We start from the raw sequence: 20,310 nt of genomic DNA, 5'->3' as shown, positions 1-20,310 counted from the left end.
CTTTGCCCATTGAAAACATTTTTTCAATTGCAGCGCTGGAAGGTATTGGCGTGTTGTAGTGAAAAAAATACATTAAAAAGTATGCGTTGACGCTATGCGCTAAAAAACCGCAGAAATTTTACGGCGTAGCCTCAAGCGCAAATTATCCAAAAAAATATGGCCGCAAGCGTTAGCGTAAACAAAAAGTCTACTCCGCAAGTCTGCGGCGTAGAATTTGCGGCGCATACGTACATCTCTGCCTATAACCTTAACTTAAATAAGCGCATTTTTTTCAGTGCCTCCATGGTGTAGCTTCTAATTTCTTATCATTTTGGACAGTTTCACTGTTATTTAGGGGAAAACGGGGCAAAGCGGGACGCGGGCAAAGCGGGCAAAGCGGGACATTGCGATTTCTCACGTTTTGTATTCTTTGGCTCCCTCTAACCGGCAGCACTAGTTGGGCAACTATAAACTGTACTTGCTGTGAAAAAATGGCGACTGGCAGAGCACAACGCGTGTCGTGAGGAAGCAAAATGTGTTTTGGCATGGCTTAATTGTTATAAGAAAGAGATGGAAAAGTAGCTACCACATTCGTTAGCATAAGCGAATTTGTTGGTAGCTTTGTTTTTATCTTAGACATTGAGACAGTATTTATTGTTTCTAGCACTAGTTGCTACGTTCATCTGATGAAATTGAAAGTAAAATTAACAACAAACAAGATGGTTTATTGCTTCACTGACGTTTCGCGCACCATGACAATGCGCATCCTCAGAGCGAATAACATACAAAATAAAATTTCACCAGGTTATATACTGCAGTGCGATTGAAGGCAAGAAAAAATAAAATAAAACACGCAATATTTTAAAAAATTGGCCAATAATGTGTGAGCGGTTACTTTCCTCGTTAAATTACGTAAAAACTTCCAACAATAGACATAAAAATTCGAAGCGGTGACGACCAACAGAAAAAGTGCGATTGAAGGCAAGAGAAATAGAACACAATGTTTTTAAAGATTGGCTAATGATGTGCGGTTACTTTCGACGTTAAATTACGTAAAAACTTCCAACAATAAACATAAATTCGAAGCACTGAAGACCACTAGAAATTCGAGACAAAATTAGATTGCAATGACTTTTCTAACTGTGTTTAAGTAGGCTTGAAGCCTGCATGTCGAGACAATAGTGATTAAAAATGAAGGGTCCCGCTTTGCCCCACGGCTGGGGCAAAGCAGGACAATAAAAAAAAAAAAAATTTTGATTTGTACTATATTGCGTGTTTTATTTTATTTTTTCTTGCCTTCAATCGCACTGCAGTATATAACCTGGTGAAATTTTATTTTGTATGTTATTCGCTCTGAGGATGCGCATTGTCATGGTGCGCGAAACGTCAGTGAAGCAATAAACCATCTTGTTTGTTGTTAATTTTACTTTCAATTTCATCAGATGAACGTAGCAACTAGTGCTAGAAACGATAATTGTCCTGATGAACACCCAAACTTTTCAGTATTCACAGTATTTATTGGTAACAAAAGCAACTTTTACCTAAAACTTTACAGGTTTCAGCAGAGATATTATTTTCTAAAGGCTATACTTTGGGGCAAATTGGGACAGCTGTATTAGGGCAAAGTGGGACAGTGAATTAAGGCAATATGAGATTCTAAAAGTCTAGATTGTATCTGTGGTTCTTCTGTTGATTGAATTTTTGTTTATCTCTTTTAGCCTTCAAGATTGTAAAATATTTATCAGCATTCATTTATATTGTACCGGTAGGCCTACACAATTTAATTCTGACAATGGTTCGTCGCTATTAGAGAAAAACTGAAATAGGTAAATGGACGGATAGGCTATCAATATTAAGAATGCAATAGAAGATGTGAAAAGCAAGAAGTTGTCTTTGAGAGAAGCGGCTAAACAGTACCAAATCATGCAAAAATGAAGTGTCCCGCTTTGCCCCACGGCTGGGGCAAAGCAGGACAATAAAAAAAAAAAATTTTTTGATTTGTACTATAGCAGTAGAAAGATTTCGCTTGATCTTCGAACCAAATATGCTGACCAACTAAGGCTTTCGATTAAAAAAGTAATTAACTAAATCCAACCATCACTGTTGCTGAAATTACGTTTTTACAAAAAGTGTCCCACTTTTCCCTGTCTTCCCCTATTTATTTTTATTTCTTTGTCTCAATTAGCCAATTATGATTATCATGGATGAGTTTAGGGATGGCTGCTTGACTTGAAGACCTTGAATGGTCACTTTGCAGCCTCCCGCTGCTGTGATGCTATTATCATTATCATTTTTTAAGTTGTTGTCTTTTCAACAGTTTTACTGTACTTTGTGTTTTGATTTATCGCATATCTTTTTCTCAGCAGCCAATAAACATCTATCTATCTATATTCTACATGAATAAAAATAATATAGGCTATTATATTTTATGCTATTGTAAATTGAAGTGAATGTGGAGTGGAGCTATGCAAAAATGAACTTGATCAATGGATTGTTTTTTAACGGATCCGGATTGGATCTGGATCTTGTTTTGTTGTTGGAACAAGATCCTTAATTTCTATGACTTGCTTAATTTTGAACACAAAGACAAAACTAGAAATTTTAAATAAGCTTCTGGCAACATTCCAATCCAAGCTGGATTAAGTTCAGGGTTACCAGATTGGCCTTTTTAAAATCTGTTGGCCTTAGAAATTATACATTTGGCTTTGTTTAAATTTACTCTTCAAAATGCATAATAATCAATATATCGTAATCTTAACAGATGAAACCATATTCACCATTGTTCATTTAGTACTCGTAATTTAATGTGACGCCAGCGCCGAATCAGTCTGAGCTCACACTCTAAGCCAACCAGTGGTACCAGATGTGTAGGTGAATATCTATTTGGCCTTTTTTACCTAATATTTTCCTTGTTTTGGCCTTTTTTTGTATTATTTTGGCTTTAACCGTATCTGTTACTGCTTCCTTTTGGCGGCAAGAGTTACTGGCCGAGACCATCAGGTCTATGTCTCTCTTATTGCTAATTACTCCGTCGGCTTATATCAAAGAACACCGGGAAAAAGTATGCCAATGGTCCAAGCCTTATCTATCACTTCAATCAATTTATTTCGCAAAATATATTCGTGATTGTGTATTTTAGGTAGAAAAGGTGATAAAGACTCGGTTTTTGACATATTTTCGCCATTCCTTGGTCAAATTTCCCAGTTCATATTTTATTTTGAAAGTCTTCTTGCGTTGAACACAGAATTTCATAAATTTTTTTTCCGTTTCTGTGCAAACAGTGTTCCATGCACTTTTTGCACTAAAAAGCAATTTGCGCAAATAACAAATTACCTTCCTAATTATTGTCTGCCAGCAAAGAATGACTCATATTGCATCAGATCGCGACTCCCTACCCAGACAGCAAAATCGACATTGAATCAATGTAAAAATGATGGATTTTGCTGTTTGGGTACAGAATGGAATTTTAGCGCCGCCTACAAACACAAAATGAAACCGCACGCTTAATATCAATCAATCATTATATTTTTCGTCATTAACGCGTTCGGGACGAAAAAGATACTAACTACAAAAATCGATACAAACCTGCCAGCACGTTAACGAAAGGGAAAAGGTGGCAAAACCTTGAAAGGTTTAAAACGTGCCTGAATGAAAAATTATGTAGTAGGCTATATATATATCAATTGTAAACTGTCAATCAAGCTATTGAATATGACTAAATTTCTTGCATTTCATAACTGGCTGTGTCAAAAGGTTTATTGTGAACTTCACAATTATCCGACCGATACCAACATAATCGGGATTAAAAGTTGGGGCAAGAAAAAAAAAGTAAAAGTCAAGAAATTTTAGAGGGCGAGTTATCAGAGGGCGAGACCATAGGGTCTACGCCAGTAACAGGTACGGTTAAGACCTTTTTAGAGTCTGGCAACCTTAATAAAGTTTTGAACAAATGTGTTTAGTGTTTGTGGCAAGTAACTGGCAACATCGATGTAAATGATGTTGTGTCAGGTCGAAATTAATGGTTTAGGATCCATAGTTTTTTCTAAATTCTAATCATTATTTTTGTTTGTTGCGTATTTTCTACAGAGTGCAGTATGTGTGGAAAATATTTAATGTTAGCAGGGCCGGATTTAGCTGATGGGAGGCCCGGGGCACTTTTGGATTGTGGGACCCAGGTGCAAAATTTTTTTTGCGCCTACGGCGCCTAAAACCACCTCTACGTCTACAGTAGCATTAATCCAGCACTGCACAGCATTTTGCAGAAACTTTAAAGGCTGAAAGAAAAAAAACAACACAAAATCACATTTTTTTCCACATAGGGGGGCCGGAGCACCTGCGCCCTCTGCCCCCCCCTAAATCCGGGCCTGAATGTTAGAGAGATAAACATGCATGAGTTAGAACGTAGTCTACAAGGTAGGCTGCTAGGCCTATAAAAGAAGAAGGATCAGCTAACAAAATAATAGTATAGGGACCATGTATTTGCGAACATTCACATAATTGCGTCCACTTCACAAGTTTGTAAATATTTTCCAATTTAAAATAATTTGACAGAAAAAGTTTAACAGTTTAATGAGTTTATTTATCAATAATGTTATCACCACAACTTGCGTAAGTTTTATCTTTTTACGTTACAGTAACTATGTGACTTGTTTTTTTGGTTTTCAAATTACGTTTTTAAAAAAACTTCGTTTTTTATAAAATAAAAATTGGCATCCTGACTTTCAAGCAGTATATATATATACAAAACAAATATATAATATATATCAACGAAAAGTGCTTTTAGTAGTTCGTGTGTTGAATCTGGCATCGCATTATTTACGGCACGTTTTTTTACAAATTGTTTTATTAGGCAGATTGCTCAGAATTATTTCTCCAGAATGACATTTGTTTTTGTACGCATTTTGGAATTTAAACAGTAATCACAAAATGTGCTGTTGGAATTTTAATACACACAACTACCGGTATACTACCAAATTATTAAACGCTTAAAAGTTTGAAAACATCTCCTTAATAAAAAAGTTTAAGTTTAACTAATTGTTTAAGTTAACAAATACGATTTGCAGAGGTTCTTAAAAAAAAGATGGTTGCAAATACACTCCTGGATTATATAATAACATTATATAGGGTCTATGTAACTTTATGAAGTGGTTAAGATTGAAATTCGAGCCTATTTAGCCAGCTTTTTGAGCATTAAATAATTAGCCAAGAAAAAAATAAAAGCTGCATGCTTGAGTGACAAGGAGACCATGACCTTGAAAGCTGTAGTTAGCACATATGGTAACTATTTAACTATAGGCACTGCATTTACTTAAATTTGACTGTGAAACTGTTTTATTTTTTTAACTGCTAAACATTTAACAAATTTTCAGTTACGTTCTTGTAACAATATGAGTGTGTTTGTGATGTTGGTGCCGGGGTTGTATACCTGAAGACGTTGAGCAGCGAGCACACTTGACGTGCACATGAATCAATGTGAACACACGATAAACACCAATGAATCAATCAAGACTGCAGAATGGAAATAATAGGCAAAATTATAGTTTTACTGAACCAGTATAAAAAATATTTATATTTCTGTTTCAGTTGTGCCGCAAGAGTGCACTTTTATGAGAAAATGACTGAAATGTTAGTGTCTGAGAGACAAGTCTTGTTTACTGATGATATAGATATTGAATCACAAAGTGATGCGACCATGGAAACTCTGTCCATAAGAATTTCAGAAGCTATGCTGCCAGGTTATGGATCTTATCTATGGCCTTCATCCATAGTACTTGCTCAATATATCTGGTTTCATCGAAAAAATATCATGCATCAAAAATGTGTTTTGGAAATTGGTGCTGGCACAGCTCTCCCATCTGTTATTGCTATAAAGTGCGCTCGACCAAAGTGTGTTATTATTTCTGATAAGTCCTGTTCTGCAAGGTAATTTTTGCCTGATAAAAGTTACTGTTTAACTGTGCTATTTTTTGTCATTTTGTGCAAGGTTTAGAAAGTGAACAGGAAGGCAAAGAAGCTAGTCTTCATGTACACTTTTAACGGTCCACGACATTAAGGCGCGAACAAAACGGCGCGAGACAAAACGGCACAGAAAAAACGGCGCAGAGACAAAATGGCGCAGAGGCAAAACGGCGCAGACAAAACGGCGCCAAAGTCAACGTAACAAGCTCAGAACCTTTTCCTTATTTTGTTCACATGTTTTGGTCAATTCCTCTTTGTCATGAGTTGCCAAGGGTGGTGGGGGGGGACTTGTATACCAGCTCCAAAAATCCTTATTCACACATAAACTTTCGTTATGGTTGCAGAGTATTATCGTTCTATACATTGACTTTGGCGCCGTTTTGTCTGCGCCGTTTTGCCTCTGCGCCATTTTGTCTCGCGCCTTTTTGTTCGCGCCTTAATGTCCTGCTTCGCACTTTTAACAGGGATTTTAAGTGTTTTGCCACAACAGCATGCTCTTAAGAGGGGTTGAACTGGCTCCATTTCAAACGTCATACCAGAGCTTCTATCATTTAGCTATGCAGCTGACATTCTGCTACTGTGGCAGTTCACTGAACATGCAAATGGAGAAATATTGTTTTAACTCTTTGCAAAGCTGCTAATGCAGTCCAATATTAAGTACTATCTAGCAGATTACTCGATTTGCAGGCAGCAGCAATTCAAGTACAAGCAGAAACTTCACAGTTTACACTCTCAAAACTTTGGTGACTGACATCGGTGTATCAAAGCCTTACCAAATACCAAGTGTGCTAAACTGGCAGGATTAAGCATCCAATTACGTTTTTTTGGTGTACAGACTGAAAATACGTAATTGGAAATATCTGAAAATATCTAACATAACTGAAAATATCTAATATCCTGGTTTTCACTCCAACTAAGATATTCATGTATAATATTTAAAATGCTTTTATGGAATCATATAAAAAGCACGAGTTAACTTCCAGGACCAATGTTGGGATCCAACAATGAAAACCCATTACCCCGTTGCAGGGGTGAGCAATCTGTTTAACTCAAAGGTTAGTTAGGAAAATATAATGGTCACTGGGGGACTGCACTGCAAATAAGCACTGATTCATATTTTCTGCTTTGACTTGAAAATCACAACATGTTCATGCATGTATGACAGCATCCATTGCAGGTAAATATGTGCGCGATTGCACGTAAACGGTTAAACAGAAGTTAATGAGAAGGTTGATGTTGAATATTTTAAACTATTTTTTCAATGTTTTGTTTCATTCTAGATGTGCATAAACGCAAACTATCCTGCAGGTGATAGTTGGAAGAAGAGAAGGGGCCTGTGGGCTGCAGGTTGTCCACCTAGTGGCAGATCCAGAGGGGGAGATCTTTGATGTCCCCCCCCCCCCCTGCCCTATAACACAGAAAAGTAACTTTATTCATGGTGTATTTGCAAATTGATTTTGTTGAGATCGCCTTCCTATTTTTGGAATTTATACGTCAAGTTTCGTTTCACCCCCAGGGTTAGCCTACTTGTTGGGTCCGTCCCCGTGCCCACCCCTGCTCTATTGCCTTTTCAACCACCTGTGTGTTTTGTATCATAAGAACAATAGCAACCGTTTCGTTGCCCATAGTGACAACAGCCGAAGCAACAAAGTATTATGCAGTTTTAGGTTTAGCTGCTCCCATTAAATTTGTTTTGCCAAAATACAGCCACATGCTCTGGACCGGTGTCAAACCCGTATCCTTTGGACTGCTGTAAGAAATAAACGTGTTGGTTCAATATTTTCACTTCTTTCGCAGTGGTATAATGATATCTCTATTTTCCAGGGACACACTTCATCTTAATGAGATAGACAACTACACGGATTTGTTTTCTCCCAACAGCGTTACTGGGCAATGTGCATCCAAAACTGGCCCTCAGAAACATGACACCACATTAAACAGATCTTCTGAAATTTGTGCGATTTATTTGTTACGTTTATCGTGGGGGGAAATATCTCCGGACCTTGTTAACTTAGAGCATACATGCAGTCAAGTGCCTGAAATCATTATAAGTTCTGACTGCTTTTACGATCCAGAACTGTTCGAACAAGTTATTTGCACTGTATACTATATGCTGCGTTGTCATTTTGAAAAAACAAGTCGAAAAGAAGCTAAATTTCTTTGCACTTATCAAACCAGAAGCACTGAATGGGACTTGAGTGACTTGCTGGATTCTTGGAATTTGGACTGCGTTGATATTCCTTTAGAATCGTTCAAAGCGGACACGTACGACATTGCTGGCTCTGGCATGCCTGGCCACCACAGCATTCAAATGATGGAGATATCGTTGAAATGATTTGAGTTAATTTTAATTATTGTCAATTAAACGTTGAAATAAATTTGTTGCACTTTACTCAAGGTTCACTTTTATTTGTGTGGCATATATATTTGCAAAGCTTGATGAAAATTGTTTGTTAGAAAACGTTGTATCTAGTGCAAAGGTTTTGTAAAAATAGTTACCGTCAGGTGGAGCACATTGTATACACTTGGAGGAACATTTTTTTAATTTGATCTGCAGATGAATTTTCTAAGAATTCGATATAGTGTATAACTTAACTGTAGCAGTGTTTCTCTTCCTTTTTTGCCACGGTAGTATTTATTTTTGCTGAAATAGCTGTCGCGTTCCACTCGCAATCTCGTCGCCCTCCCATCATCATTTGGCAACGCAAAGGCCTAAGGCTGAGCGAAGGCTTTTCCCCTTTTCTTGTCAATCCATTCGATCCTGTTTTTTTTTTATACCCGGTGGTTGTTGTACTTTCTTTGTCAATCATGTTCCCCCATCTTGTTTTTGAGTTTCCTTTTTGCGTTTGTTTTTCCAAGGTATCCAATTTGTTGGTCCATTTGTCCTGATATCTTGCTATATGACCTGCCCATGACCATTTTAGTTTTTTATAGTTATTGCAATATCCCGTAATTTTGTTTGATTTCGAATCCATTGAGCAATTTTTTGTCTCGCCATGTTAAACCCATCATAATCTGTTCATGTGCTCTTTGCATTAATTTAGTTTAAGAGTTAACTTTTTTGTAAGGTTCCAAGTTTCTGCGCCATAGGTCTTGCTCTCGCCCTTCCCCATTAATTCTCATGCAATCCAAAGCTTCGCGGCCCGCTTTCCGGCCCATGGTTTGACAACCACCGAACTATAGAAATGTATTTGGTCCTGTGTCAGTTGAACACCACCGCCGATAAAGGACGTCATGTCCAACCAAGTCAGGGTTGAGAAAAACCCGGGTTTTTTTAAAAAAGCCCAACTCGCCTGTCACAATCAATGTGCAAGGCCTCGCGTCGGGCTGCTTTACGTCTTGACAGAATGTGCTGTTTTCATTATGGAATTTTGAGCGATGTGTTACTATCGGGTATTGACCTAAAGTAACCTCTGATGACAAAATCTGTATTATGTAACGTGTTTTCTACAACCTTCGGCCCTACGTGACATTCTTTGGATTTCTTTAAACTTGCTTGTTTATGCCGCTCGATGCTACGTGACCGACGATGAGTTCGTGTGATGCAACACTACGTAACCTTCTCGAAGTTACTGGACTGAACAACCAACTATATAAATAGTGGTGTAGTTTGTGTAATGATTATTATTAATATGGTGATTATTATGAGTTGATTATGAGATTTGTGCTATGAGTTGTGGATTGGTAGTTGATGCAGAAATTAGAGTTATTTGAGAAGCCGTTCGTTAAAGTTCTTCAAGAAGTCAGATTATCATTTCATTATTAGAATTATTCGACATTTAATTGACTGCTTTTCGGTTTGACCCATTAAACTACGTCATTGAACCTTTCCAAGTCTTTTTCCTGGTAAGAGATAGAAAGAAATCGTGACACCGCCCGGGTTTTTTTTTGGGTTTTATTGGGTTTTTTTAAAAAAGATGCAAAAAAAAGTAGATTCATGCTTATTTCACCTCAAAACTACTTTTTACGAGTGAAGTGCCTTTCACTCACAGTACATGCTTGCATAACTCAATAAAATAATGCACTAGGGCTGTTGTTGCTTGAATGTTGCGTCATCCATTAGTTTCAAGATCAAGTTGGATGTTGCATCATCCACTGATTTCTATACCAAGTTGATGCTACCGTGGTAGAAATCACATTATTGCATCATTTGTTTAGATTTGAAGGCAAGGAGCATTTATGCCATCATGTTTAAATATTTTTTATCATTTATATATATATTATATATAGTAATAGATGAGCAATTGAGCGATTGCGTGGCCAATTAGGCAAATGCTCTGAAACAGCCATGCGTTAGAATCCAGAATCTGTAATTGGTAAATAGCCTTCTAAATTGCATTTCACATCATATATACAGACTACAGTAGAGTAGTACTTTCACCAATTTAACTATAAGGCTTTCTTGCATAAATGAGTTTTAGTGTAGTATACACAAAGTGACATTACTTGATTTTTGTGTACTGTGCAATATTCACTACGTTTGCAGTTTATTCTTGGAAATTACTTCACAATCACATCCTTAAGTCCTAATTTAAAGTTTGTTGTAAGTGCCTTGTTGTGTTTTTGTAAATTTTTTTAATTTTCCAATAAAAACTGGACAAATATGATGCTCTGGGTTTTTTTATGGGTTTTTTTAAGTGGGTTTTATTAAAAAAAACCACCCGGGTTTTTTTGGGTCGGGTAAAATACCAACAACCCTGAACCAAGTGCGCCGGAAGCGGGGGGGCGCCCCCCCTACCCTCAATTTTTCTGTGGATGGGGGGGGCAGGGAGGCAATGGTGCCCTTTTGAGGTCATGTAAGCTACTGTACATTTTGCAATATAACTATTTCAGCTATTCGATTTTAGCCTAATTATAATCTTTCATTTCTGCCTTAAAATAATATTTACAACACAAAATTCTGTATCACAGTAGGTTAGCTTGCATCATTTGATCATTATAACAATATAACATAGCATGATGCTCTTCCGTGCCATTCTGCTTTTGTATACCGGACACTTGTATCATTACTCGATGATGAGCTGATGGATGAGCATTATCGCTATATCTTATCTTAAAACTTAAAAAAATGCCTTTCAGCAACAAAAGTGCCCTTTTTCATATTCCTGCCCCCCCCCAATCAAAAATCGTTCCGGCGCCCCTGTGTCCAACCATGTTCATAAGCTTAGCAGGTGGTTCTTATGTGACATGGCAAATTTTATTTTGGGTATGTCAAGATTTTTTTTATTAAAGGAAAATATGAGGAATTTTATGGGTTTTTTCTTCAAAGGTAAATTGTTGGTTAACAGATGCAGAGCTCCTTCAACGAAACGTCGATGTCCTGTGTGTTGCCATAAGCTAAATGCTTTCAAGAATACGAGATTTCGAAGTAAGTTGGGCATATCAAATAGCCCATGTAATGTTTGCTTTGCCGTTTCGCTGAAAACTAACGCACAGGGGCGCCGGAACGATTTTTGACTGGGGGGGCAGGATTATGAAAAAAGGGCACTTTTTTTGAAGTTTTAAGAAAAGATATAGGCAGTTCGTTAATCGATATGGGCAGTTCGTTAATCGTTTTCCCCCTATTAGCCATATAAATCGAAATGTGAGACAGATGAAGATAATAAAGCTTTGGTAGAGAGCTTGCTTTGTTGAACCATAGATGAAGATAAATGATTGAAATAGCTTGAACAACAAGAAACGAAAAATAAATCTCACGTTCATAGCGTCACAATCTGCTGCAAAGTATAAAAAGTGTTCGCGGGATAATTTGTATACTGTACTGTATATGGAAAAAATATCAAACCAATCCAAAGTAGGCCTGCATTTTACGCGCGTCGGTTGCTCGAATGAACTCATTTGCAACAGCTTCTAAGTCAATGGTGTACATCACCTGTTTGTGAATAGTCGCAAACATTCGGTTGTTTAAACTTTTGTTTGTCATTGTGGTACGAAGCCACATTTTTACTCGCCTCGTGGCGTTAAAACTGCGTTCAGCATTCACCTTTTCTAATTTGACGCTATATCATAACGGCTTGCTTACTCTTTCCTTCTAAACAATTTTAACTTCCAAGTTTTCACACTCTTAATTGCTATGCAAAGACTTTTATAGGCTGCCATTCCTTAACTTTCCTACAATTTTGTATCACTCAGATTTTTTTTCTAACTAAAACCAAGACCACGACGAACATTTTCTTTTCTCATAAGTCTACCATCAACCATATCCCGACCATAAGCCCTACCTTTGGTCCTATGCAATGCAAAACGGTCGTTCGTGGTGCCTCGAATCATTGGCGTTTGATTTTCACAGCAGCTGGTGGTAACATCAAACATAGTTGTGACAAAACTGTCTTTGAAGAAGCATAGGAGTGGTAGAATTTCAATAAATTATGTTTGTGACCTACACAATAGCTCATTATCGAGTAATGATACAAGAACTACATACCGGTATATAAAGAACAATAGCACGAAAGGGCATCATGTAACCTACTGTGATACAGAATTTTGTGTGTGAATATGATTTTGAGGCAAAAATGAAAGATTGTAATTAAGCTAAAAGCGAATAGCAGAAATTGTTATATTGAAAAATGTGCAGTAGCTCACATGACCCTAAAAGGGCCCCCTTGCCCCCCATCCAGAGAAATTTTGAGGGCAGGGGGGGCGATCGCCCCCCCCCCCCCCCCGCTTCCGGCACCCCTGCTAACGCATTTGTTATGTAACACAGTTCTGTAATTGGGACACTCCCTACTTGCAGATATGCCATTCTCGTAAATTTTTTTACCAAACAAGGAAATTTTACAACTTCGAAATTTTTTGTGCAATTTTCAAATGTTTTTTACACGTAAGCCTAAAGTTAAGAAAAACTTAAGCTAACCAGTTAGACTTCATTGAAGTTTAAAACCCGGATGATCAATAACTTAGTGACCATGAGATAGATTTGGTCCGCCAATTAAATCAACCGACTCCACGGTCAAGCATTTATTATAACTTTATAGTTCACCTTTTGATATCTGTTCCGTCACATTATTTGAGATTCTTTTGTAAAAGTCCCTTTTTTAGCTGCTTTTCGTCATTTATCGAATTTCAACGTAACGTGGATGATTGGTGCAGCAATGCAATGATACTTCGCAATGATACTGATACTAATGATACTGATGCAATGACACTGCAACAAAACAAACAAAATGATACTTCGACAAAAATCGGTGATTTTGTCGATCTTTTTTTAGAATAAGATGAAACCTCAAATTAAAGGCTGGAACGGCAATTTCATTGTGCCCTTTTTCACAATGTGTCACCTTTCACACTGCACTTGATAACAAATCAGTTTGTTTTTTCACAATCAGCAACGTAATTAGAACTTCGTTCCAAGGGATTCACCATAATAAATAGAATCACTGTTCGAACTGTTGATGCAAATAAGGTGCCGTGATGTTCATGTCGACTCAGGTAGGCTGCAGTCGTAAAAAAGAAGAAGTTCTTTTATTTTGCATCATCAGCACATGTGAAAAAAACAATACAAGATTACTATGTGAGTTAGGTTGTTTGCTGATGAAGATGGGAGTGGCAGAAGGACCGAACTGGTCATCAAGTCTGCCACACTCGTGTGGTGTCATAGCTTATTTGACAAAGAAAATCGCTTTTGAAAACCCTGAAACAATTTTAAAGTGTTTGGGACTGCATATCCTATCAGCGATCCTGATCAGTTCAGTTGTTTTTATTTCTGACCATCACAGCAAAAACAATACACATCAACATGGCAAAGTTCGAGAAAAAGGTAGAAGCGACAAAACGCAACGTTAAAACGTGCTTGAGACCGAAGTAAGTAATTAAGAAAGAAGTTTGGCACGGTCGCACCAGCTTCAGAAAAATTTAAGATATAAAGGAAAGTAATGGTGAAGATCAAGCATAGGCAGTAATATTGGTTGGTTGGTTTGAATCTTTATCCTCGAACTGACAAAGCCTTGATAGGTCATTCCTGGTAGTTTTGCATACTTGTAGAGCAGAGGCTCTCGACGCAGGGCCGGTTACAGAGAATGGCAGATTGAAGTTTTTCCGATTGTTGAAGTGTTCTTGCCTGGGAATTATTCCATTCACTAGGTGCCGCTGAATAAAGAGCAGTCCTGAAATGCGTTGACACCCCGATAGTCGAATTAGTGCCGCGTAATCTTGAGCCGGGCGCGTCACCGACTGACAAATAGGAAGAAGCGGTGCTAGCAATGACCAAAGCTCATCAATTAATTTAAGTTTCTTTACTTAACTGATGTAATTACTTGATATGAGTACGGTAGGAAGTGGACTTGCACTTGGGTGCGAAACCTGTAAGTTTGAGATAGAAACTCTCGTTGTCCGCAGTTTTAATGACTTGCTTTGAAAATGAATGGAATGCAACGGTTGATTTGCTCTCATTCACCCTTGACTTTCGGTCACACATGGAGGTCTTGTCTCACAGCGCATAGAATCAGTGAATGTTCGTAGAATTTGCTCAAAAAATCAGTAGCCTAGGCCTTAACTTATTTTTTGAAATAAGAAAACATATGAAGTACGAAATACTAGTGTGATTTATGATAAACTATGCAGTCAGTTTTGATTTCAGTGAAGTGCATTAATGAAAAGTTTAAACAGAAGAGTAATGTCTTTAACGTTCAGTTTGTATGTAATTAAGTTACCTAACTACTTCCAGCAGCGGTTTTCTAAAATATTAGCCTACACTCATTTATTCCTAGCCGTGCAAAGATAAAATTTTATAGCATAGGCCCACCTTCAATCCCCTAACGGATTTTAAGAATTTGTTTTGTTGCACGTTTTTTCATTTCTTTTAGTTGGCTAAATTTACAAAAGGCGAAGTTAACTTAGTCAAAGAGTTGTTCAAATACTGTACCGGTATCAAAGACTCCGACCCCTAAATACTCCGATTCAGTAGCCTAAGTTGCTACCTAGGCTACGCCTCTGGAAGTAGAAAGTATTTTATGTAAACATTTAAGGAGTAACTTTTTTTTTGAAGGTTGCAATTCATCCCTAGCATTACCATTCAAACGTTAATGTAGAATGGTAATGCTAAACTCAATATTAAATTTTATGATAAATCTAACATCACAAGTGACTGAAAAATCGTTTGTCAAGGATTGGTGGCTGATTGCATTTCTACCCGGATAAGAACTTGAAGGTCTTGGATCAAGTTAGATCCAGGTAAGTGAAGTTAGTATGGGATAGGCTACAACAACCGATACATTAACTACTTTTGAATCCGAGATGTAGGCCCAGCAGTAGCTTTGACAGGTAGACTACGGGGTGCTTTAGGATTAAGGCCAGGATGATTTCAGAAGCTTGTACCATTTGCAAGAGGCCTGGGAACTTAAAGAAACCACGCGTAGTATTTAAATGTAGCTTAGTGCGTTTTTCCTAAAAGTATCTTAATTTTGGGCCCGAAGATTTCGAAGGGGGCCCGAAGAATAACTACCGACCCCACATCTTCTCCGCGGCTCTTTGTAGGCCTATAGGTCTACCACTGTAAGTACGCCGGGGTTAGGATATTCTGAAATGCCATTTGGAATCCGCATTCTCGGAGAAGCCTTCTTTGAGAATCTAATCCGGGCAGTTTCGCAGCTACTGATAAATGTTTAGGGTAACTTAGTAACTTATTAACTCAATGCTTATAAAGCCAATGCATTCTTTTGTATTTTTTTAACAATTGCTTAGTATTTATCCTTTTTCTAAATATTGGCTTGTTTTGACGCCAATTTTCCTTGAAAATTTAAAACACACTATGACAAAATTGATCCAGCTCAGGTGTTGGAAGCAACGAAGTCAACCGTAACAAAAATAATGCTAATTGGTTTAACATTACTGACAACGAAACCAATCAAGATAATAAAAAGTTAGAGACATGAGCTGCATTGTCAATAAAAAAAATTTAGGCCTATCATGACAAAAATTATTCAAAACTGACCAGCATAGTTAGAAATAGCATGCCTCCAAGATGGGTTGCTTTTTTCGTCTACAGTAGATAGCCTAAGATTAGCTCCGATAGCCGCGTCACTTCTGCAACGAACAAGCTTCTCGATTAAGCGGCGTTGGTTCGACTCTCGGGGTGTGCGCTTGAGCAACGTAGGCTATATTAAGGACTGCTTTCCATTCAGCGGCATCTAATGGATTGAATAGTTCCCCAGCAACAACACTTTAACAATCGGAAACTTCACTCTCTCAATCTCGGTGACCGGGCCTGCGTCAGTGATTCAAAGCCCCTACAAGTAGGCTATGCGAAACTGCCAGGATTAAGCTCTGCAAGACGCTTTCCCAGTCCGAGGATAAAGATTCAATCATCCAATCAAGATGTCTGGATATCGGTGTAAGTTTAGTCAAAATTAACCTGAGACCTCAAAAAAAAATTACATAACTCAAGAATAAGGAAGCCTAGTCTAGGCTAATAGTTTGTATTCTGCTCTAAACCTGCTATTTTGTTTTCAACGAAGCATAAACTACGGATAAAGAACATTTGGCCAGGACAATAGAATGTTTATATAAGCTACGGTAGCTTTCGATTTTACTTGAAGGAAAAATAAATATTTACCTTATGCTGAATGAAAAAAAAGCAATTTCGGCGTATTTTAGGGCATTGATTTATAGTTCAAGGAAAAATACGAGATGAAGGTAGGCTACACAATCCGTGAAATGCGTCGCTCTTGCTGTGCGTAAGACAGTCTGACAGAAATAAGGCAGCGATAATGCGATTAGGACTACATCAGAAAACAATAGTCCACTATTGACTTCCCAGAATGGTCAAAACGACAAAATGAAGCAAAAAGTACAAAAGAAAATTGAAACAAAAGCTTGTTACGCTGTGAGCTGTGGACTCCCCAATAGCCTACTCTACAAAGTAATAATGCGACAAAAAATGCTGGGAGTCGCTAAATCAAATACGCACAATAACTCCAGATGCAAAAAAAATAATTAGCCTACACATTTATCAGTTAACGGGATAAACAGGGTTTCGGGATTTTTTTGTTGGTTGCAATTTGTCCAAACATCTTAGGCTACTACAGCAGAGCCACTGCTAAGCGTAACTATAGCCTACTTTTGTTTCGACGAGCAGAAGAAGTGTTATAACCGATGTTTATTTTTGTTGGCCGTAAATTTGTGTATTGACACCAAATAATTGAACAGGGTTTAGGGGAAGGGAAGGTAATTTGATACACTTTTAACATTTTTGCCTGTTAACTGAAAATTACGTGACACAAACTATTGATTTTAAGCTGAAATGAAAGTCTGATCCCTTACACACTTTTTAAAAACATTTTCACTTTTCTATTTTTGTTACTTTTTTTTTAATTAAAATTTTAAAAACGTCACTCAAATGTATCAATTTACCTTCCACGGAAGGTAAATTGATACACCCGGAAGGTAATTTGATACAGTAAAGCTAATACAGGAATCCCCTTTGACAGCAAAGCAATAAATGAAAATTTAATATGTGGTTGGCGTACTTGGGTGCAAGGACGACTGTTGAGGCCCATGTGTGCGGCGAAGCTTCTGCAGCGAAATGGACATGGGAAGGATCATTGGCTAGAGTTCTTATTCAAGGGGAGAGCATTGCGCTTTTCTCATTTTTTGACAGCAGACAGCGTGTAGGCCTACGAAAGCCTATATAATAGTTGTTTCTCAAAGTAGCAGGTCTTGTTAATAAAGAATAACTTATTAAAATCAACTAGATCAATGACAACATTTACTATAGTCACAAAAAACAATTTAATATACTGTATCAATTTACCTTCTCCACATGTATCAAATTACCTTTTTCAAAAAAAGTTATCAAATTCTGATTTTTGTATGCTCGCATGCACATTGCAGAAAAAACGTGACATGCCCTTGAAGCTTTATCAATGAACTGTCAAATGAGTTTGGTTTCATCTTTCAGAAACTTTTCTTTAATTTTCCAGACGAAAATAATCATGAGTTAAAAATTTTACGAAAATACTCAAAAAACACATTTTTGCAATTTTATGCCATGAAAACACGAGTTTGCTGCATGGTGCAATTTTTTTAGGCATTATTTTCACAGATCTTCCACCTAATAACAATATTTTTGACTAATGGTATTTGTACACTTCTGTAGGGGGGGTGTATCAAATTACCTTCCGTATCAAATTACCTTCCCTTCCCCTACTCATTGAAAAATTCTGTTATTAAATTGAAAGAATTTAGAAATTAAATAACTAGGCTATAGGTGGCAGTTGATTGAACGATAGACTGCAGCCTACGTCATACCAGTGAGGACGCATGTGAATGAGGTCAAACGAATCGTGACGTTTAGCCTAGGCTGGGCTACAGGTTCAACTAACTAAGGGCAGCATCTAAACATCAAGCAATTTCAATTATGCAATAATGGTTTCCCAAAACTATGTTGAGAAGCAGATGCAAATTTGTTGAAAATCACAACGATAGAAAGCCAATAGTTGCCGGACACTTAAGTTAATTGGCCTATTCCAGGAGTGGCCAATTAACTTCTTATAGATTGTTATCGACGTGTTGGTCACCCCTGGCCTACACCATAAACCATTGAAAGTTCAACATCACTTATTATATCAAGGCAAAAGCATTTTAATTCAGTCGCCATCTCCGCTTGAAGTAGATTGCGCATCAACATGGGTTATCCGCTTTCATGAGTCACGGTTTGAACTAGCTGGCCCAGTAGGCTATCCCCAAACTGAGTTCTGCATTTTTAGGTCTGAATAATCCCAATAAACACGGCAATTGAACATAGAGCTACCATATCTGATTAAACACAATCTCTACAGATATCACATTGATTGCTTGAATTCCTTTTTGTGATGTGGCTTCTGCAGAGTGCAGACCAAGCAGTCAAGCAAGCAAAGCATCTGAATAACCTCAGCACTTCTTTTAAAAATTAGTTTTTTTTAATAAGCTTTTGTCAGAATTAAGAAACTTATTTTTTTCAAAACACAGAATCTATCTTTGAAGTTGCAACACTCTCAATTCATTTTTATTCTTTCGTCTATTTGTCTTCTGCCCTTACTCTGGTGAAAAAACATTAGCGGAGAAAAAACAGGAAAGATTATTGAACAGCTACAAAGAACAGCTAGAATCAGTGTTGCCAGATGGTGTTCTACGACACCAATTTGGAAAAAATGGTGTGATTTCAATTTTCTACACCATCACAGATTTGGTGTGACTTGATGTAATTTGAAAAATATTTGCTACTTTGTTGTAATGAAGTATATTTATTGTTGTGTTGCATTTATAAAACCTTTGTCCGTAATCCTAATCCGTAATTTTTGTCCGTAATCCTTCAGTTGTTGTTGCTGATTACAATCCTTAAAACGCTAAAACGGAACGACCATTCGGTCAACTTCTAGGTATCTTCTACTAAAATTACCACTACCAGTTAATTGCCAGATATTGATCATATTGTGCGCACGGTTACGCACGCGTTTAATAAGAGCGCCTTAGGGAAGCTACAGTTTTTTGCATGAAACGGTTGCGGTGCGTCCTGTGCCACAGATATAGCCACTAAGGCTGTTCAAAACAAAAATATTTCGCTTCAAAGCGAAAATCCTTGTCATAATTTCGTTTTAAAATAATTGATGAGTGAAGAATTTTGTTTCGAAATCCAAGCCATTTTGTTTCATTCTGCATTTTAAACAAAATATTCGTTGGCTGCATAGCCGAGTGATGAGGAACCCTGGAACGGCAATCGAAAGGGCGCTGGTTCGACGCCGCTCAAGAGCATGCGACTGTGTCTTTGGCAGGACACTTAAAGGCATGCCTGAAGGTGAACAGCACGAAGATTGGCTTCCTTGCCTTCCCGTCCACCTAATCTAAATCTTCAACCACCGGGTGTAAGCCTGGATACGACAAACAAAATATTCAAGAATTTGGGAATATAAAAAGCACAAAAAAACAAATACTTCAAAGTGAATTTGAATCATGTTTTCAAAGGTTTGATAATAATTGCAACTCACACCTAGTGGTATTTATTTGATATTTAAGGCCATATATCAAGACCACTCTTTGAAATTCAATTTTTTTTTCACTCCACCCTATTATTAGAAATTATGAGACAGTTTGTTTCTAAGATTATAAATTAGCAGTAAACACTCAATGGCCCGCGCAATCATTCATAAACCGCATGTGGCCCTTTGGCCAAAATGGTTGGACACCCCTGATCTAGACTATAGTGGTGTTCACCTCTCACTTTTCCAATGACATCTGTGACCACAATCTTGCATTTGTTTGGTAATAGGCTTTATTGCTTGATATTGGATTAGGTGTAGGGACCTTACCATTCTTAACTCAATAAAAATGATGTAAATCCTCGCATTATCAATGTAATGACTTATTCTTATTGGTTATATTTCTGTTCAGATTTGGCTTCAC

General features: G+C 37.5%; 1 protein-coding gene across 1 annotated transcript; it reads left to right on the top strand.

Moving 5' to 3' along the window:
• The first annotated feature begins 5,570 nt into the window (after positions 1-5,570).
• LOC145765034 (histone-arginine methyltransferase METTL23-like) lies at positions 5,571-10,483 on the top strand. The gene is made up of 2 exons (XM_082576770.1): positions 5,571-5,901; positions 7,762-10,483. Exons 1-2 carry the CDS (start codon positions 5,594-5,596, stop codon positions 8,270-8,272), a joined length of 819 nt encoding a protein of 272 aa, XP_082432896.1. The 5' UTR covers positions 5,571-5,593; the 3' UTR covers positions 8,273-10,483.
• The last annotated feature ends 9,827 nt before the right edge of the window (positions 10,484-20,310 follow it).

The sequence above is a fragment of the Aplidium turbinatum genome, chromosome 2, assembly GCF_918807975.1.
Source record: "Aplidium turbinatum chromosome 2, kaAplTurb1.1, whole genome shotgun sequence".
Taxonomy (NCBI): domain Eukaryota; kingdom Metazoa; phylum Chordata; class Ascidiacea; order Aplousobranchia; family Polyclinidae; genus Aplidium; species Aplidium turbinatum.
Note: the sequence above shows the minus strand (reverse complement) of the source record. Positions and strands in the feature narration are given on the sequence as shown.

What these genes read in the sequence shown, in the direction of transcription:
- LOC145765034 (XM_082576770.1), top strand. Translation starts at nt 5,594, where the DNA reads ATGACTGAAATGTTAGTGTCTGAGAGACAAGTCTTGTTTACTGATGAT. An exon ending in GATAAGTCCTGTTCTGCAAG is followed by an intron (nt 5,902 to 7,761) that starts GTAATTTTTGCC and finishes TCTATTTTCCAG; the next exon opens with GGACACACTTCATCTTAATG.